This window comes from Rutilus rutilus, assembly GCF_951802725.1.
Source record: "Rutilus rutilus genome assembly, chromosome: 7".
Classification (NCBI taxonomy): Eukaryota; Metazoa; Chordata; class Actinopteri; order Cypriniformes; family Leuciscidae; genus Rutilus; species Rutilus rutilus.
The window spans coordinates 46,557,734-46,580,233 of record NC_140221.1 but is presented as its reverse complement, the minus strand read 5'-3'; the positions used below and the strand labels follow the sequence as shown (position 1 = coordinate 46,580,233).

The 22,500-nt window shown below is 39.9% G+C and overlaps 1 protein-coding gene across 1 annotated transcript in view; it reads left to right on the top strand.

Moving 5' to 3' along the window:
• srrm3 (serine/arginine repetitive matrix 3) overlaps positions 1–22,500 on the top strand; it is a 103,291-nt gene that overhangs the window by 69,899 nt on the left and 10,892 nt on the right. The window contains exons 4-11 of the mRNA XM_084413867.1: positions 4,703–4,831; positions 6,616–6,693; positions 6,979–7,047; positions 8,873–8,908; positions 9,411–9,461; positions 11,891–11,998; positions 13,295–13,475; positions 21,532–21,770. Of these exons, the coding sequence (XP_084269993.1) occupies positions 4,703–4,831; positions 6,616–6,693; positions 6,979–7,047; positions 8,873–8,908; positions 9,411–9,461; positions 11,891–11,998; positions 13,295–13,475; positions 21,532–21,770 (891 nt within the window). The remainder of the gene's footprint in view (positions 1–4,702; positions 4,832–6,615; positions 6,694–6,978; positions 7,048–8,872; positions 8,909–9,410; positions 9,462–11,890; positions 11,999–13,294; positions 13,476–21,531; positions 21,771–22,500) is intronic.

The following is a 22,500-nucleotide window of genomic DNA, read 5'->3' as shown; positions in this document are numbered from 1 at the left end:
CTTTCCTCCTCCAGTGCTTGGGTCCCATCTAGACGTAGCTGCCGCCAGTTGTTGCGGTCAGCAGCCATGTTCTCCAGGTCCCCAGGTTTTATTTTGCACTTCTTTAGCACTGTCTTCAATTGGTCTTTGAAGCGTTTCTTCTGTCCTCCAGCAGAGCGCTGGCCTTGTTGTAGCTGGCCATATAGCACTCTGCGGGGCAGACGGTTGTAGGGCATCCCCAACCAGCGCAGTTGGTGCTGGGTGATTGTGGCCTCAATACTCTCGCAACCTGCTCTTCTGAGGATCTCAGTGTGGGGCACTCTGTCATGCCAAGTGATTCCCAGGATGCACTGGAGACAGCAGATGTGGAAGTGTTCCAGGGACTTGATGTGGCGGCTGTAAGTAACCCAGGCTTCACAGCTGTAGAGGAGGGTGGTGATTAGGGTTGGGTTTCATTTCATTTATAGCGATTCCGATTCCGATTCTGCTTATCGAATCCGGTTCTTATCGATTCTTGTTTCCGATTCCAATATTTTTTGGAGGGAGAAAAAAGGGCAAATACTTGAAGAATAAATATTTCTACTTTTTATTCTTGCCAATTTTAAGCAATAACCAATAAAATGGCTAAAGTGAAAGGAGTCTCTTCATATAAAGGTGTTGATTACATTATTACTCCAGTAGGTGGCAAAAATCGACTGTTTTTTTCATTGAATTATTTATTCAAGAAGACTCGAGAGATTCGTTCAAAAACGGTGAATCATTCATTCATTAAACAAGTATTTATGAGACACTTAAGTAATCAGTGTTTGAATTAATTATTCAAACTTGTTTAAAAAAAATAGACTATTAGACTAAACATGTTATTCTGAGTAGTTGTCTGATGTATGTAATCATGATTTTAAGCCACATAGATTCCTGAATTAGGGACCGTTCACATATCGCATCTAAAAATGCATGGAAAAGCACGGCCGCGCCGCTTTCTTCTGCTTTCCACAAGCGCTTGCACTCTGTGGCGTCTGTCGTTGCTATGCAACCATGAACTGCGCTCTCCATGATGACGACGAGGAAGTATCAGCAAAGGATTAATTGATTTATAGCCCTTGCATTAGCTTTACTCGGCTACTAGATATATTTATGGAGATGAGAAATAAAAACCCGCCCTGTTCAGCTATGATCAGCTGTTCGGCCGAGCTTTTGATGTTACAGAAAGGTCGGTTGTTTTTTGTCACATGACCTGCGCACCGCTTGCTGCATTCTGAAAAGTTGAGATTATTTCATCTCGCCGAGGCATAGGCGCGCCTGCAAAAACGAGCGCCACGCACCGCACGCTCTTATCGAATACCCGGTTTTTCGAAATTTGTTAGCGGTTCTAAAATGGAACCGGTTCTCGATACCCAACCCTAGTGGTGATGCAGACCGCTTGGTAGACACAGATTTTTGTGTTGAGATGAAGATTCTTATTCTGAAAAACCCGCCGCCGGAGTCTTCCAAAGGCAGCTGATGCTTGTTTGATTCTGTTCTGGACCTCATTGTCAATGCTATTGTCTTCAGAGATAATGCTCCCCAGGTATTTGAATGATGGAACAACTAACAGTTTTTCATCTGCAACAGAGAAGATGGGTGGTGCGGGTGGGATGTTTGCACTCCACTGGCAGATTACCACTGTTTTGGCAGTGTTGATGGTCAACCCCATCCTGCTATATGCCCTCACTGCTGCATCTAAAACAGACTGGAGGTCTTGTGAAGAGTGAGATACAAGAGCGCAGTCATCGGCATCGGCTCAAGTATCCTCATTCTGTACAGTTTGGTGGTTGCCTGCAGTCTCCTGATATTAAAGAGGTTGCCATCCAGCCTGTACGCTACTGTCACCCCACTGTTGTGCCACCCCACTTCAATCTCCTTGTGGAGAAGCTGGGTGACACATATGAGGAAGATGTTAAAAAGCACTGGTGCCAGTACACACCCCTGCCTTACCCCTGTGCGCACAGGGAAAGGGCTTGACTGTTGACCTCCTATTATCACCTTAGCAGTCATTCCATCATGAAACTGACGGAGGATGTTGACAAACTTAGTGGGGCATCCGAACCGGAGGAGGACTTCCCACAAGAGATCTCTCTGCACATCTCTCTGGCTTTGGAGAGGTCGACAAAAGCCATAAACAGATCTTTATGTTGCTCCCTGCACTTTTCCTGGAGTTGCCGGGTTGTGAAGACCATGTCAACTGTACTCCTGTTCCTTCTAAACCCGCACTGTGACTCGGGTAGCATAGACTCTGTGATGTCATTGATCAGTCTTTGTAGCATCACCTTGGCCAAGACCTTACCTGCCACAGCAAGAAGTGATATGCCCCTGTGGTTATCACAAATAGCCCTATCCCCTTTGCTTTTATATATGGTGACAATACTAGCATCCCTCCAATGCTGTGGGATGAATTCATCAACCCAAACCTTGGTGATGTAATGGTGTAGTGTTCTTGTGCAGAGATACCCTCCTTGTTTTAGCAGTTCTGCAGGAATATTGTCAGAGCCAGGAGACTTGTTGTACTTCAGGGAGCGGACAGCTGTCAGAACCTCCAGGAAAGTTGGAGGATTGCTAATAGGGGGAAATTCAGGAAGTTCATCCAGGATGGTATAGTCTGCATAAGAGTCCTGATTCAGTAGGGTGTTAAAATGTTCAGCCCACCTCTCCAGGATGCTATTCTGGTCTTTTAGGACTTTGAGCCCATCTGCTGTTTTCAGGGGAGTGATGCAGTGACTTCTTGGGCCATAAATGGATTTGACTGTATTGTAAAAGTTGTGCATATCATTTCTGTCAGCGAATGACTGAATTTCATGAGCCTTCTCCATCCACCACTTGTTCTGTAAGTTCCGCAGAGTTCTCTGCACTTCCCGACGATTTTCTTGCCATTGCTGTCTGGCGGTGCTGGATAAGGGGTTTTAGATCCAGGTAATATTCACCGTTGGTCAGAGGTGGAAAACCTGCGCAAATAATTTTTTTAAGTGCTAAAGCGGGTGCGCTCTCCCCAGTAGCACTAACTTCACCATGATGAGGTAGGTCTGGTGGCATGGGTGGGCCCAGGATGACCAGCTCCTCGTCCTGGCTGCAGGAGGCTGCCGGGACCCAGCTCTGTTTAGGCCCGCCTATTGCGTGTCTCCAACGCATTGCTTTCCTGTTAGGGTGTGCTCCCTTAGCCTTGCCTCAAGAGGATAGCCCACAAGGCAGTGGGGCTATTACCCATAGCTGGGGCAGTGGCACCTGTGTGACACACACACACTGTTGTACACACACACACACACACACACACACAGTGTGTTTCCTGCAGAGACAGTATCATCAATGATGATAGCACACTCACTCTCTCTCTCTCTCTCTCACACACACACACACACACTCTCTCTCTCTCTCTCTCTCTCTCTCTCTCTCTCTCGCTCTCTCTCTCACACACACACACACACACACTCACTCTCTCTCTCTCTCTCTCTCTCTCTCTCTCACACACACACACACACACACACTATTCTGTCTGTTTACACTTTTGCAGAAGCAGGATGTTGACATTTACCACTGCGTTGAAGAAACTGATCATTACAGCTGAAATGCTAATTCACACACACGTAACGAAGGATAATGAGGATAAGACTTTATAATGAAGAAAATAGATTATATGTGACAGAAAAACAGGTCTGTTAGTATCTCGCCAGACACACTCATTATCACACTGGACTGCCACCTTTATTCTGTTTCTGAGAAATAATCATTTACTATGTGTTTTAGAAATTATTGGTAGGGTAAATAAATAGGAAAATGTTATTGCTCAGAGGTTGCTCTTTCATAGCTCAACTTTGTCTCAGATGTTTCTTTTAATTCTCTTAAATATGATATTCTTGATAAAAATGATTTAAAGGAACATGCTGACTTTTTGGGACTTTAGCGTATTCACCGTATCCCCCAGAGTTAGATAAGTCCATACATACCCTTCTCATCTCCGTGTGTGCCGTAACTCTGTCTGACGCTCCCACCACTAGCCTAGCTTAGCACAAAGACTGGAGGTAAATGGCTCCAGCTAGCATAGTGTGTACAAATAACAAGGTCACTTGAGACACAGCCATCTTCTAACCGTATACATACTGGGAACTATATTCTCAGAAGGCGAAGCACTGCTACTTGGACGGAGTGATTTGCTCGCAGCGCCTGAGAAGCCCCGTGGTGACGAGACCAGAGAGTTCGCTCAGAGTTGGAGTAAGTCACTCCGCAGAAGTAGCAGTGCTTCGCCTTCTGAGAATATAGTTCCCAGTCTGTATACGGTTAGAAGATGGCTGTGTCATGTGACCTTGTTATTCGTACACGCTGTGACTATACAAATCACAACATGTAAATAGGAAAATGTTGGCGTTATTTTGTCACTTATTGGGAGCAGTATGCTAGCTGGAGCCATTTACCTCCAGTCTTTGTGCTAAGCTAGGCTAGCGGTGAGAGCGTCAGACAGAGTTATGGCACGCACGGAGATGAGAAGGGTGTGTATGGACTTATCTAACTCTGGGGGATACGGCGAATAAGCTAAAGTCCCAAAAAGTCGGCGTGTTCCTTTAAGTGTTGACATGCATTGTAGTATAGAGTTTTTTTACATCTGAGAAGCATGCAGGAGACGAGCCAGAATAGCTCATTACGGCATTTTAGACCAACGCAGGTCACGACCTTTGACCTTTCCCTCTTGCATGCACAGGGTCAGGCTGCTTCCTCACGGGGATGCAGATCATGTGGAAAACGCCGCATACATTGACGGCTATGAGGAACACTATGAGTGGGATGGAGAATATTATGAGAAAAATTCAACAGCCTACGATGACTCCAGGTAAAGTGAGAATCACCTACACACACACTGAGAGACATTCTTGTGGAGGTTATTATTATATTAAAGGGGTGGTTGATTTATGATTTGACTTTTCTAACTTTAGTTAGTGTGTAATGTTGCTGTTTGAGCATAAACAACATCTGCAAAGTTACAGCGCTCAAAGCTCAAAGCAAAGGGAGATATTTGCTTTTAAAGAAATCGCTTTTTAAGGACTACAACAAACGGCTGGTAGAGACTACACCACATTCCTCCCGGGTTAGTGACATCACCAACCCTAGAATTTACATAAACCCCGCCCCCTGAACACGATTTATAGATTATCATGACAGAATATGCTAATCACTGACTAGAAGATAACTACACATCAGCTTCATAAATTCATCAACTAACCATTCAGAAATGTCCTGTTGCTTCTACATGTTGTCACTTCTTCTTGAGTCTCTCCATCATTGTCTGACTCCGGTTTGAACATAAAAGGCAAAAAGTTTTTGAAATTTTCAGTGCATGTGTGTGTGAGTGCAAGCTGTTGAAGCTCCGCCCCCTGTGCCGGGAGCAGCAGCTCATTTGCATTTAAAGAGACAGACACAAAGCGGTGTGTTTTTGCTCACCCTCAAAAAGTGACAATTTTAACATGCTGTATAAAAATATCTGTGGGGTATTTTGAGCTAAAACTTCACACACACTCTGGGGACATCAGAGACTTATTTTACATCTTGTGAAAAGGGCATTATACCACCCCTTTAAGCATCATTGATCCTTCACTAAGTTCCACCGTTATTTGTTACAGTTGCTAGTTTTTTACAGAACATCCCTTAGAAATGAACTGGAGATGCATGTTCATATTTAGTAAAAGATGCTACTAAAGTGATGCTGATGGATTAAATATGATTATTACTATTACAAATATGGTACACTTTAGTTTAGGGTCCAATTATCACTATTAATAGCTGCTTATTATCATGCATATCACTAGGATATTGTCTGTTTATTAGTACTTATAAAGCACATATTAATGTCTTATTCTGCATGATCATATTCTACATCCCTTAATCCTACAATACCTAACCTTAACAACTACCATACTAACTATTAATAAGCAGTAATTAGGAGTTTATTGAGGCAAAGTCATAGTTAATAGTGAGAATTGGACCCTAATCTAAAGTGTGAACAAAAATATTAATAGAAATGTCCTTAATTTTCCTCAATAAATACATATGCACTATAAAACAAAATAACTAGATTGCAGATAGACTAGATAAACCTGCTTCCCAAAAAGAAATAATAATGTAACAGAATTACTTATATGTGACACTGGATCACGTCACCAGTCTCGAGTCGCACGGGTATATTTGTGGCAATATCCAACAATACACTGTATGGGTCAAAATTATCCATTTTTCTTTTATGCCAAAAATCATTTGGATATTAAGTAAAGATATTTTGTACATTTCCTATCGTAAATATATAAAAAAATATTTTTGTGAGTGAATGCAACACAATCGCCAACATAAATGAACAACTTTAAAGGAGATTTTCTCAATGTTTCGATTTTTTTGCACCCTCAGATTCCAGATTTACAATAGTTGTATCTCAGCCAAATATTGTCCTATCCTAACAAACCACACATCAATGGAAATCTTATTTATTCAGCTTTCAGATGATGTATACATCTCAATTTTAAAAAAAAGTACCCTTGTGACTGGTTTTGTGGTCCAGGGTCACATATTAAGAGTAACCTAATGGAAAACATTACCCAGCACTGCATTTCTTGTTTTCCACACAAGATCCAAAAGGAAATCCAGCAGTTCACCTTCCCCTCGGCCAAAGAAGAGGAAAAAGAAGAAGGCGAGAAGACACAGTCGGTCAGTTTGCTTTCTGACTTCATATTGTGTCATATTGTGAAGCATCATATTGTACACAAAGTCAATACACACCCGGCTGCCAATATACAGAGCGATGTGAACAAACCTCTCACTCTAAGCAGGAGAGCTAGCCATGCGTGACGCACTGTAGCAGGAAACACTAAAATGCAAGAGTAAAAAAGGCCAAGAAGAACATTTAAATGTAATGATATTTTGCTAAATGAAAAAATGGAAGAATATGATGGAGTGATATTTCATCCGTTGTTGTCTTTGTTTGACTCGCAGAGCCGACAGCCCTTCTCCCACCCGCAGAGACAAGAGGAAGAAAAGCGGAAAGAAACACAAAAAAGACAGGTGTGTGTGTGTGTGTGTGATTATGCCTTCACACAGGTGTACATCATTCACTGCTGAGTGACTGAATTTAATAGGAGAAACTGTGAAAACACGAGTAAAACGAACGATTATCAGTTTAAACTGAAGCTTAGACTCGATATAGTGTTTCCTTACAACTAACCAAAGATCCAGTGATCATGGATATCGACACGCACATGTTTCCTGACATTTATATGAGCCTGATTTCCACTCCGGGGAAATACATAAAGCAAATTTGCCTGTGAACGCTTTATATAAATACAATACAGGTCTAAATCCATGTGATCACTGATATCAGTGTTATATATATCATCATATCGTCCAGCACTAAAACTTGTGTAGTGTTTTGTCAGTGTTTATTTAAAAACATCCAATTATACAGAATATACCATGGTAAATATTTAATTGATGAGTTGTCAATACAATATTTAACAATACAATATATAGAGTGTGATTTTACCCCTAAATACCTCAATGCTTTTTCCCGTTTTAGATGTGTTTTGTGTGTTTTTCACGGCATTCGCACTGAAAACCAATACAAATACCAACATAACCTACTACATTAGCCAAAACGTGTGTGTTAGCAGCGCAGTGTTAGTACCCACAATGCAATGCACTAAATCTGAACTTCCATTTCTAATGACAGGAATAAACCAAGCATGATATTAGCCACTATGTTATTTATCCGTTGCCAAATAACAGTTTAGAAATTTGCACACAAAGTTGGAAAATAACATTTGTATTTCAGACTAAATTAAATATGCATCATATGTACACATTGTTTTCCTTTTTGATCTTTTTTTCTATTTTTTTTTCTATAGTTGGCATTATACCGTATATATACTGTGTACTTCAGATTCAGAACACAGTCTCAGATTTTATTTTTCATTTTTGACAGAGAAAATGTCTCTTTGAAGAGTAACTTGGGCAGATCTAAACTGTTCTCGTTAATATTTTACTATCAGCATTTTGACCAGAAACATCAACTAAACTCAAGTTCCAAAAATAGACATATATAAAAGCATGTTTTACACAAATACCTTTCCGCATTCATAAAATATTCATGATATTGTTATGTCAGGAATATCTACAGAATTTGTGCTTTTGCAGCCATAAAATGTCCTAGTTATTAATAGATGGGATGTCTCAGCATTTTAGATGCTCGTATTTCTGTCTGTCTTTCTATTATTACACACACATTTTTATTTATCTCACATTACCCTGACAGCTTTATAACAACTTTACCTCTTCTATGTTTTTCCCATGTCAAAAGAGCATGACAGGACTGATGTCTTATGATTAGATGTCTTATCAAAGCAGCTTCAATCCTGTCAGACTGTGTGTGTGAGGGCAAAAGTGTGATAGACAGTCAGAAATTGTAGGAGGTATTTCTCCTTTCAGTACGGATTGAGCAAAGTCATTTAAAGGTGAAACTGTGGTTTATATGGTGTGTTAAATCACACTTACGAACCCCACATCTTGCAACCTAGGCTATTAATACAGATGCACTGTAACTGTTGTCCTGTCTTTATCAGAACATACAGATAATCACACTTAAAAATGTGTGAATGCCATTACATTAGATGTACAATATAATTTAAATGCAGCGGGTTTCTTTTCTCTTTGCTAACTTTAGTGTTTCTGTGATTTTAAGTGGATGAATGAAGGCAGTTTTCCTTGAATTATCAACACTAGATCTATTGATTTATGACATTCAGACATGTCTAAGTGTAGCAGCACTTACTGCAAAATCCCCTGATGTAAACAGCTGGCGATCACAATCTAACATCGAATCCCTCTGTCTCAGGTCCACATCTGGCTCGAGGAGGAAGAGGAGACACAGGTAAAACACAGAGCTAATATGAGATATGCTTTAGAGTAGATATTATCATGAATGATTTGGGAACTGTTCTGGACTCATATTAGTCTTCCAGAGCCGACATCCGCTTTAAAGTCTGTTCATTTTGCTTATATGTGCTGTTCGATGAATCGATGATACAGTAGACTGGCCTAGAAAACATAAATTCAATAATTGTCTCTTTGAGCGGTTGTACAGACAGCACTGAAGAAAATAGGAGCAAAGTAATAAGTATTGATCATTTCACAGACATAACTCAGAAAACAAGGCAGAATATTCAGATTTGCTCATGGACGTTTAGTTTAATATTTATTTAACCAATGATTATTTCTTTCAAGAGCTCAGAGATGCAGCTGGTACCTTGTAATCACTTTAAAAACTTTAGTCTGTTTTGCATCAGACTGATATAAATCCTTTGATTACACTTGAATTGAAGACTTTTATGCTCCTCTCCTGTTTTCAGTTCTTGCTCGTTTTCTCCTTTCAGATCCGGCAGCCCTAAAATCAAACACAAAGACAAGAGCAAACAGAAGAAGAGGTGAGTGATGTTTACTTTTCTAAAAAGATCAACTGTTCAGTATTACGAGGCCTCAATCTGACCATGAAAATCCAATGCGTTGATTGCAGAGTTTAATTCATTTAATTATATTACGTTTTTAAGCAATCAGAGTTGTAATTTTTGACTTGGGATTGTAAACTGGCACCTTGGAAGCATCTAGAATACCTTAGAAACTACCTGGCACTGACAACCACTCAAAACATTTGAGCAACTACATAGCAACACCCTGACAACCACCTACAACACCCTAGAAACCATCTAAAAGAACCTAGTAACCACTTAGCAATACACTGGCCATCTAGAATACCTTAGCAACTACCTAGCACTGACAACCATTCGAAACATTTTAGTAACTGCATAGCAACACCCACAACACCATAGTAACCATCTAAAACACCATAGCAACCACCTAGCAATGCACTGACAACCACTCAGAACATTTTAGCAACTCCATAGCAACACCCTGGCAACCATCCGCAACATCCTAGTAGCCATCTAGAATACCTTATCAACTACCTAGCACTGACAACCACTCGAAACATTTTAGCAACTGCATAGCAACACCCTGGTAACCACCCACAACACCCTAATAACCATCTAGAACACCCTAGCAACCACCTACAACACCCTAGAAACCATCTAAAACAACCTAGTAACCACTTAGCAATACACTGACAACCACTTAAAACATTTTAGCAATTGCATAGGAACACCCTGGCAACCCACAACACCCTAGTAGCCATCTAGAATACCTTAGCAACTACCTAGCACTGACAACCATTCGAAACATTTTAGTAACTCCATAGCAACACCCACAACACCATAGTAACCATCTAAAACACCATAGAAACCACCTAGCAATGCACTGACAACCACTCAGAACATTTTAGCAACTCCATAGCAACACCCTGGCAACCATCCACAACACCCTAGTAGCCATCTAGAATACCTTAGCGACTACCTAGCACTGACAACCACTCGAAACATTTTAGCAACTGCATAGCAACACCCTGGTAACCACCCACAACACCCTAATAACCATCTAGAACACCCTAGCAACCACCTAGCAATGCACTGACAACCACTCAGAACATTTTAGCAACTCCATAGCAACACCCTGGCAGACACCCACAACACCCTAGTAGCCATCTAGAATTCCATAGCAAAGACCTAGCACTGGCAACCAATCGAAACATTTTAGCAACTGCATAGCAACACCCTGGTAACCACCCACAACACCCTAGTAGCCATCTAGAATACCTTAGCAACTACCTAGCACTGACAACCATTCGAAACATTTTAGTAACTGCATAGCAACACCCACAACACCATAGTAACCATCTAAAACACCATAGAAACCACCTAGCAATGCACTGACAACCACTCAGAACATTTTAGCAACTCCATAGCAACACCCTGGCAACCATCCACAACACCCTAGTAGCCATCTAGAATACCTTAGCGACTACCTAGCACTGACAACCACTCGAAACATTTTAGCAACTGCATAGCAACAACCTGGCAACCATCCACAACACCCTAGTAGCCATCTAGAATACCTTAGCAACTACCTAGCACTGACAACCACTCGAAACATTTTAGCAACTGCATAGCAACACCCTGGTAACCACCCACAACACCCTAATAACCATCTAGAACACCCTAGCAACCACCTAGCAATGCACTGACAACCACTCAGAACATTTTAGCAACTCCATAGCAACACCCTGGCAGACACCCACAACACCCTAGTAGCCATCTAGAATTCCATAGCAAAGACCTAGCACTGGCAACCAATCGAAACATTTTAGCAACTCCATAGCAACACCCTGGCAACCACCCACAACACCCTAGTAGCCATCTAGAACTCCCTAGCAACCGCCTAGCAATGCACTGACAACCTGTCAAAATTTTTAATCATATGCATAACAACACCCTGGCAACCACCCACAACTCCTTAGTATCCATCCAGAATATCATAGCAACGACCTAGCACTGACAACCACTCGAAACATTTTAGCAACTGCATAGCAACACCCTGGTAACCACCCACCCTAATAACCATCTAGAACACCCTAACAACCAACTAGCAATGCCCTGACAACCACTCAGAACTGTTTAGCAACCACATTAAAAACAGCCTGCCAACTTCTTACAACACCCTAGTAACCATATAGAATATCCTAGCAACCAACTAGTAATGCCCAGACAACCAGTCTAAACATTTTAGCAACTGCATAGCAACACCCCGTAAACCCCCCACGACACCCAACACGCACTGAGTTTCATTTAGGCCATATGCATGGATTGTTTATGAAGGATTTGCTGTGAGAGTGACTGAAGCGCTGTGGCTGGAGTGTGTGAGTGTGTGACCTCTGTGTGTTTGTGTGTTTGTGTGTTTCCCGCAGGTGTTCAGGCGATTCTCCCAGCAGGAGTTCTCAGCACAGAGGCAGTTGCTGTAGTTCCCGCAGTGGATCCGTCTCCTCCACCGCCAGCCTCTCCAGATCACCCAGCAGGTGCCTCTTATCTCCATTTCACAGGCCCTCGCACAAACACTCACCAGGGTGAACATAGTTTCTGCCAAAATACCATAGTTACTACAATAAGACTGTGGTAATGTGGTATTAGCCACCACTTTCATCACAGAAAGGGGAGTCAAAATGACAGAAAAGCTTCTTACACGGTTGGAAGCAGGGCTTGACATTGACATTTTTGCTTACCAGCAACTTTGGCTAGTGGTTACCAGCCACTCAGCATTTGCACTGGCCACTTTTTGACATCAAGACCACAGGGAAAAACAGCCATAGATATTTTTAATATCATCTCATAACTTGGCATTAGGCTGCTGTCACTTTAAGACCTGACGCACTGATCCAATATACTGTTACACATGCGTTTTCTTTCTCAACTGTTTACATTCACTTAAAACACAACTGACTGTGTTTACGAGAATACTCGCCAAGAACGACATTATTTTGTGTGTATTTGACTGTTTAAGTGCAATAAGCAGCGGAAAAGATCTCAGTTTAGTTCTGAGAGACAGCTTTATATGCGCGCAGTTTGGGTGTGAGGGAATGAGTAAAATTATGCGCAATACGCACAATCCCACGCCCTGTAACAGCATCAATATTCATCCGGAGCAAATGAAACGAGTGAGTGAGTGGAGGCGGGTTTGTGTGTCTCTCGCTGTCGGAGAGATGAGAGAGAGAGAAAGAGCAGCTGGCATCATCCCAGTAAACAATTACCGCCTTTCAACGTTGAAATATGGTTGAAAATAAGTCTGGTTTACTATGTGATTTCATCTAAGAAGTTTTGGGTCGGACTGTTTGACTACGTGTTTTCAACTGATCATCTAAGACAGGAGAAGTCTGTTATACATGCTTAAATAACGGAGAATAACAAACTACCAAACCATGTTCATTATTATCTCAAATAAATTTAAAGAGTTTTACATATTCCATCAAGACGTTGAAGATCGACCTGTTTTCAACGTTGAAAAGTCGTAATTAGACGTTGAAGATTTACGTCTATTCAACGTCTAATAGACGACTTTTTGCTAGCTGGGATGGATCTATTCTGCGGGAAATGAGTATTGGAAGCGTTTCAGTATCGATATGCATCAATAACACTATATTGCACTTAGTTTATTACTTCAGATGCCTTTTTAAAAGACTACAATTGAAAAATGTGTATATTATATATAAAATACACACACATTTGCCAGGTGTTGATGTCAAGCCCTGTTTGGAAGGAGATGGACTGTGCTCTCATTGTGCTCTTAAAATCAATCCGTCTTCAATCTGACCTCTCAGATCAAATGCAAAGTGCAAGAACGACAGGCACAAACAGGAGGGAAGTCACTCGGCCCACACCCCCCCGCCGTCCCCCAGCGCTGACCAGCCAATCACGTGGCAGAACGGGAACCACAGCGTCCGTGTCCGCAACGGCAAAGATTCTGGAGCCAATCACACGGAGGCGAATAAAGGGAACGATGTATGTAGTCTCCTCTACTTTACCTCCATCTGTTTTCGGCCGTTTAGACAAATAACCCCACACACACACACACACCTCGTCCAACTGTGTGAGCTGACTCTATATACCTCTTTTCCCTCTTTGGCTCCATTTTGTGAGTTTTTCTGTTCTCAAGCCATTTTTGTGTTCATTGGGAAGGGTTTTTGTTTTGTCGAGGCAGATGTCCATCATGCTTTATTTCACGTATGAGCCATGTTGACTTTTTCAGTTCTAGAAAGAGAATGAATGGAAATGTTGAGGGTCGACAGGATCTTTTTTTTATATATATATATATATATATTAGTGCTGTCAAACGATTAAAATATTTAATCGCGATTAATCGCACATTTTTATCTATTCTAAATCTATTTTTTTTCTCATTTTAATGCTCTTATCAACATGGAAAAGTGGATCGGCTTGCTTTGTGCAAATGTTTTTTTGATTGAAAACACATTGGCATATACTGTAGTGTTCAATTTCACACTAACATTCTCACTCGGAGCAAATAATCGCGTCAGAGAATTCGCATCATCTGTGTGTGTGCTTGGCCATCCAGTGGTGTTTCAGACTGGACATGCTGCGATGATCGCTCAGTTCACAACCACAAAACACACAGATCACTTTGGTCTTGTCAATGGAACCATTTGGCAACTTTTTAAAAAGTAAACTTTCCATTCAGAATCTTATTGGCATCCATTTCGGCGTCTCGCGCTCGCCATCCACTCAAAACGTAACGTTAGCCTACTACTCTTCGGCCGGCTCGCAAGCCCAAACAAGTGTGTGCGGCGTGCCTGTCGTTTTGTGTCCGGTCTAGCTAGATCCGGTGTGGTGTTGTAGTTCTTCCAACGTTACTAGTTGTTGCAACGGCATGTGAAAAAAACGACAAAGTTTGCTAGGCCAAAAAGAACGTTAATCTCGCGATAAAAAAATGTACGCCATTAAAATGGGGTTGCGTTAACACGTTAACTGACAGCACTTATATATATATAAATATACATCGGAAACTAAACAATGTGCAACATATGGGTTTTCATGGACGCACCAGCTCCATCCGCCACCGAAGACACAAGTTAACGGTTATGGGATCTTTCGACTTACTGATTTACATAAAGCATCGATCGCCAGTAACTCAATGGCTGGGGTTGGATAACGTCCCATGAAAAAGACATTTGTGAAAGCATGTCGATGCCTCGATCAGATTAAATATAGATATTTTGGTGACACTTTACATTATGGAATTTTCACACTTCAGGAATCTTTTCATGGTTCCTGTAACTAATGGCGGAAGTATCCGCTTTTTAACGAGTTTAGTAACTAAATTAACTTCTACTTCCTACTATTTTCAGTGTGTGAACAATCATCAACAAACAATATAACATCAACAAAGATTAATAAATCATGTAAAACATATATATTGTTAATTTTTTGAGTTAATGTTAACTAATGCATTTACCGATCACATTCGACCTTATTGTAAAGTGTTACCGATATTAATATTAATATTAATATTCCTGCTCATGCTAGGTCTGAGCTTCAGGTGTAAAACACACGTTTGTTTGTAGGCTTTTCTAATCTTGTATTATTTATTGTATCCCACAAAACTTCAAAGACATCGAGAGGTGAATTCATCTTTTATATAGTAATTGCACCAGATTAATTGCATCTGTGCCGAAAGAATGGCATCAGCTTAGTTTAAATATGCATGACGTCATCTGTATGTATTCATACAGTCACATGATATTAAATATGGCCACAAGACCTCATTTATTTCGCTAAACCTTGACCTGCGTTTGGAGAGACTTACTGTAGCAATTGTAAGGTATCCGGTCACACTTATCTGGGACAGTTTGCATGCAGTTTTTCAGAAGTTCTCATGCTCTCTTTCTCTTTTATTTGCTCAATTCATCCCTCTGTTTTGTTGATTTCTTGTCCTCTGTGAATTCACATGATCTCTTCCCACGAATAAATGCCCAAACTTTTCTGTCTTGTTTGTGTAAAAAGCACTCATATGATTTGGAACTGGATCGAGTAGATTAAATGGGTATGTCTTTTCTTGTCAATACAGTTGAAACTCTCATTTTCTGCTCAGTTTTACCGTAGCCACCCTTTACCAGATGTGTATCAGGTGTTCAATGAGCCGATGATCTGTGACCCTGCAATAAGATTGTACCTACTGATCATGTTCTTTAATGTAAGGTGAAGAATTATCAATCATGAGCCGATGGTTTTCATTGGCCAATCCCTCAGACGCTTTTAGCCAATCAGCTGTCATTCCTGGTTCTGCTGAGAGGATGAATGAGTCTGAATGGTACAATCACAGATAAGAAATCTGTGGATGCTGCATTTGGCTGATCCGGATCCGTCATCGGCACCGCCGTCTCGGAAAGGTCAATAGATCCAAACATATTTCAGTTTAAGTCGCTTGAGTTTATAGAGTGTGTCGCTGCATGGTATATTTTGTTATCAGATTAGTAATTTACAATAAAGAAAATTACAACACAACAACCATTTTTCAATAAATAAAAGACTGATATCATTTGATAAATTAACAGATATATTTCTGGATATACAATAATATTTATTTTTGTCAATCCAACAAATCAGTTGGATATATTATATACAAAAACATAATATGTCTGTTAATATTAATAGTAAAAATGTCTTTTTGAGCATAATTAGAAAAACTACAATGTTCCAATAAAATGTAAATTATTTTAGTTTACAAATGAAATCATTATTATTTTCTTTTACAATTTACATGATACTACAACTTTTCTACAATAAATACTACAAAAAAACCTAATGATGTTGGGTAAATTATTATATTTTGTAATGTAATGTTTTTGTATGGCTACATTTAAAAACATAATATGTCTGTTCTTTTACCCGACAATATCAGTTTTTATTTATTGTACAAAAGTTCTTTTATGTGTAATATCCCAAAAAAATCACATTTTATTTATTTATGGCCTTATTTCGAGCTCTATTATGATGATAACTATACCATAGACAAGTGTTTTACCAATACTGTTTAATTTTCATCTGCAATGTGCAGATTTGTATGATATATTTTTGCAGAATGCACCTGTTGATTCATATTTAAGACTTTAGATATAGAAAGATAGTGCACTAATATTACTAATGAATGGGAGAAAGAGCAACACGCAATATGGTGGAATAAGTCCCGCCTTCTAAATAAAAGAGCCAATCACTGATTGGTAAAGTCATCGTTAAAGTGATAGTAAAGTTATTTAAATGTGAGTTCAGCGAGCAGTTAATAGATATATATATACAGTATATACAGTTATATCGACTTCCCTTGAAAGTGACTTTGTTCATATTGACCTTTCCAAAATGGTGTATTCATGCTGATATGAAAATTAGCTAATCAGATTATGCTTTGAGAGTGTAATTCTGCAACATTCCCTCATATCTTCCTAAAAATCAAAAGCAGTGTTCAGATCGCAGCATCTAGTCGTTCATTCACATCTGTGGTCAAACAGGCGACAGATTCATCAATTCTCTCGTGTGGCTGTCAAATCTTTCCACTGACAAGAGCCGGTTCAGTGCCATTGGTGATTTACGACGGTCTTCATTGACACGGTTTCTAATGCTCACTTGTAATTGTATATTATTTCAGTAGCACTTGATATATATTATACACATATATGATATATTGTATAGTTTGTTTCCTTCCTGTCAATATTTGAGTGGTGTAATGTTTGTCTAGATGTTTGACAGGGACAAACGGACGCTCAGTAAACATTAGCCAGCTAAATAGGCCCGATAAAGAAGTCATTTAGTAAAGTCGTTACACTAAAAGGGACCCAAGCCATTTGGATTATTCACGATTCTCTGAACCCAACCCAATGTGGCATCTTTGCTCCCTTTGCTGAAAGACTCTTGACAATTGCTGAGAGCAAATACACTGTCGTTGTAGACGAACAAGCTCTAAATTCTCATTGCGCATGCAGACCGATACGAATCAGGCTTTCTGAACGTGACTGGGGTCCCTTTGAGATGTTAGTTGTCCATCTTAGAAGAAACCACTCCACCCAACACCCCTCTCCCTTCACCCGTCCATCTGTGCTGTCCGTTGTCCCGACATGCTTTCTCTTTCCCCATCAAACCACATTCCACATGCATGGCCATCAACACTTACGTTCCTCCTAGCAAAGTTCGATTTGTTGAGATCTTGTCATACACGATGTGCACATGTGTCCGAGCGAAAAAGACAGACTGCTTTCCGAGTCTCTTATTTCAGATTGATTTCTCAGTTTGTTTTGGGTTTGGTTTCGGTTTTTTTTTTTTTTGTCTCAAAACGTTTTATTTTTTATTTATTTTTTGTATGTCCACTCTTTTTTCTTTTATTTTTTGCCTTGGGTTTTTTGTTGGAATTGTCTCCTTAGTCTGTGGATCAATTTATCTTAGCCTGGATACTAAAAGAATTCATTGTCTTTTTCCCATTTCGCTGCGGAGAATTTTCCTTTCTCCTTTTTGTTTTTCCTTTTTCTTCCTTTGTTTTGTTGATATTGCATACGTGTCACTGATTGAAGCGGAAGGTAGGTAACGCTCTGCCTACGCACGTGGAGAATGTGACAAGCACCCTAGCTTGACATCCGTGTCTCTCTCTCTCTTTTTCTCTTTGTTTATCTGAGGAAAACCAAAGGTTGGCGGGTTGATTTTCATTGTTTTCCTTTTAGAACTGTTTGCTCTTCTTTCATTCTCTATTTCGCCCTTTTTTTTCAATCTGATATCTACCTTTGCTTTCATGCTTCAGTCTTCAGTACACTGTCCTCCCCACAGGTCCATCTCTTGTCTGCGTTTTGTTTATTATTATTATTATTAATATTTTTTCGGTAGAATGCATTTCCTGTCTGTGTCGCATTCCTTTTGTCTTTGGTGAAATGGTACGTGTCATATGATTTGGTCACTTTCCCTCCTTTTATTTAATTTAATTATTTTTATTTTATTTTATTTTTTGATACATAAGGGCTGCTTCTGAATTATTTGAGGTTTATTGTTTTCATCCGTTATATATATATGGTATTATAAGTTTTTTTTTTTTTTGGGGGTTAAGTTAGTGTCTGAGAAATCTGCTTCCTTTTGATGCTAATAATCATCATTATAATGTCCCTGTTTTAATCTATGGCATTGTGGTTAAAGAAACAGATTGCTTTGCTCATTAATAATATTTCATTAGCCCTATTTCAGTCTATTTCAAGACCCCATGAAATCCAAATCAAAGTTTTGTAGCGTTCAGCTAACACGTGTGGCTTTACGTTCATCCAAATGCTTGTGTACTACTAGTAATTGACATGTTTTGTCCAATTAAATGCTCTCTAGAATGAGTACGTTCCTCTCCGCAAACTGAAAATACCCTAATCAAAAACAAATCATGATTAGTCTGTCTTTAAGTGCACTAACACTCGGTCTTTAGGCTATTTCCTTTCCCAAACACAAACAAACAAACTGGAAGTGGCCGGAATTTGAAAAGCAATCAAGTTGTCAAATGTTGTTTTGCTAAAGGAGTGTCGACGTGTCGGCAGAGGCTATTTACACTAACTCCGCCCACTGACGAAGGTGCTATTTACACTAACTCCGCCCACTGACGAAGGTGCTATTTACACTAACTCCGCCCACTGATGAAGGTGTTAAGATGCTAGTTCATCAACAGCAGGCGCGTGTCAGAAAGTCTGCCTGAGTTGCCGAACACGCTCTACTCCCTTTTCCCAGCTCAGATCTGAAAGGTATGATTTCCACATGCGATTTCCACTTGGTGTAAATATAATCTTTTCCTATTTAATCTGAGCGTAAATAGCAGCTATCACTCAGAAAATATGCATTTTTCACTTAGTGACAAAACATGTCCAGAACACATTATACCCCAAAATATTTGAAAAAATTATAATTAACCACAAATTGTACAATAATAAATATTAATAATTATGTATGCATGTTGTACCTTTCAATTTTGATAATATGTGGTTCTTGATTTATTTCTTTTATTTTTTTTGCATCAAAGTAAAGGAAAGTTTTGGGTGCTGAAAATGTGTCATGAAAATGACATATTTTTTAACTTTATTGCTCTAAAATATGCTTCTTCATCATCTTTATGCAAAATGCAATTTTTTAAATCCTTCCTTTGATTTTGGGATCCATTATGAGACAAACATGTCCTTGATAAGTTTTTGCTGTTTAACCCTTAAATGCATGAATGTTTCACCAATCATTATTACATATTTGGGTCTTTAGTGTCCCGTATCCACGGATGGATCTCCAACTACCACAATAGTATAAAACTCTCCTGATATTTTAATAACAATTACAAAAGATTAAAATAAAGCATATTTTGATACCTTTTGGATCTTGGAAGGGTTGAATTTGAGCTGATGCTTTTCACCATCATTTCCCAGTACATTCAGCATCTGGCTCATATTCGCCATCTCAACCATACTCTCAAAACTATTGTCTTCAAAATCAATATTTTCAGCTTCTTCACCAAATCCACCAACGCTAATTCTCGATTCGTACTTTCCTGGCTCTGCAGTAAATCGCCAAGCCATTTCAGTCTTCGCTCATGATACTAGTGTGATCTTTTGTTTTATGCCTGTGGTAATTATGAGTGAAACATCACATTATCATTGTTTATCAGACATCGCCACCTGGAGGACTAAAGATGAATTGCAGATTCAACTATTGTGCGCAGAAACAATACTACATTCCTGGGTCACTAGTGACCCTATAACAGAAAACAGACATTATTTTATCTTTTTGTTTTTCTTGTTATATTGTTTAGAAGGAATAGATTGAGGAATACTAATAAGTTTGATGTCTAACTTTAAAAACGAACGAGTAGGGAATGACGTCCGGGTCGATAAAGACCCGAGGTATAGGGTTTAAATAAGAAACACAAGCCAACATTAGGTAATCAGCCATAACAGCTCATTAAGCCATTTCATGGGGTCTTTAATTTACTTTACTTTTGTTTTACTTTTTAGTTTTTTAACTGAGAAACTGGTGAAGCGAGAGCATCCGTTCGTAACTCACTCTTAAAGTTTTAAAATCGCACCGATAAAATGCACTCAAACTGTCCCAGCCCACACACTGTGAAATCCGTTTGAATTTGATTTATTTTGTGTGTGTGTGTGTGTGTGTGTGTGTTTTCTTTTCTTTTTTTCTTTTTCTCTCTCTCTTTGGTTTGATTTTCATGCATTGTTTCATACTCACTATCCAGGGAAGGGTGTTGTGTCTTTTTCTCTTGCATTTTGTGAATCTAATGATGCACTTATGTTGCCCCACTTTTCCCTTCTCTTCATACCTTACCTACTAAAGGAGGGAATACCACTTTATTGGTAAGTGGATGTTAACCAAAAGGGAGTTGAAAAAACAGAATAACCATTTAAAAAAGCTATTAAAACAGGAAATGGGTCGCTGTTCACATCTCAGCAATTGTCTGCAGGACAAAACAAATCCACAAGCAAGTTCTATTGAGTAGAAGACCAAATGTTTTCTAATTCGATTGAATCTATTCTTGTGAATCTTTATTTCGTTCCTTCCATTTCTGTGATGTTCCGTCAAGTTGTCTATTTTAATTTTCTAGTTTTATTTTTCACCTTTTTGTTTGTAGCTCTTTCTGAAAATTGAAAAAGTCCTCTTTCTCTTTCTCTCTACTGTATATATTCCAGTCTCTCTGAACTTATTTTCTTTCACAGTTACGCATATATATATATATATTTTCCCTCTTTCCCCTCTTTTGTTTCGATTTTCTTTTTTCGGGACTATTCTTTTCAAATCATTATGGTTTTGCATGCCGAGTATTGCATGCGCTGCACAATAGAGGACTGTCTATAAGCCAGAGAACAATCCTAGCACTTTCTTTTAGATATTTTTTTGGCAAGTACACGATAACGCTCTTTCACCCAGGAGGAAAAAGAGTCTAATTTCACTGTTCTCTTTCTGTTTTTTTTTTGTTTTTTTTGTTTTTTCACATTTATTTCTTTTCCCCTTTGGTTTGTTGGTTATACTTCATCTACAGAAGCTCGGATCTCTGGCTCCGTCTCCTTCGAGCGCTTCTCCTCATCTGAGAGGTGTTAAACATCACTCCGGCGTTCCCGGAGGATCCGCGTTCCCGACGGGAGAGGACGACAGGCCGGGCTCAGAGTCGTCCGGGAGACGCAGCGGGAGGCCGAGGGTTCGAGAGAAAGCGTCTCGCTCGCCAGCGCACAGCAGCGACTCCCAGCGAGAGACACACGCTAAAAACAAGAGTCAGAAGAAGTAAGAACGGGGACAATCCGGGACATGTTTTATTGATTGAGCTTCATGTCTTAAATCTCTACTTTAACATTATGGGCCCTATCTTGCACCCAGCGCAATTGACTTTGTACACGACGCATGTATCATTCCTATTCTGCACCCGACGCACAGCGGACTTTTCCCTCCACAGACGCACGTCGGTAAATTAGGGAATGAACTTGCGCTCCCGGGGGCGGTTCAGCGAAAAGAGGAGGCGTGTTCCGGCGCAAACGTTCCCTGGTGCTATTTTGCAGTTTCAGAAAACAATTCCACCACAGACCAGGAGAAACCTCGTCTAAAGTCAGTGACGCGTTGCGCATGTTATTCAGATGCTATTTTAAGGGCGCATGCTTGGCCATAATGTAGCGTGTGCACAACACACACACACTTTGATTCTCTCATCTACACAGAAGCAGCGGTTTTCATTTTTGCAAATCGTACATTATTACAAGGAAAAATATTCCACACGAGGGAAATCATTGTGGTGTCCATGAAGATGTGAAAAAATAGGCATAAATCTAGCTTACACATTTACCCAAATTATCATACACCTGTTTAACCGAAGCTAATTTGTGTGTGTTTCTCCGTCCCCAATGTCACTTCTCTGTGTTTTACGGCCCTGACGAGAACGTCGGTCTCCTCGGCTGTGAACCGCTCCTGGCAAATCCGCCGTTATAATAGCAATCCGCCATGGAACAAGCGCGCCTGCTCT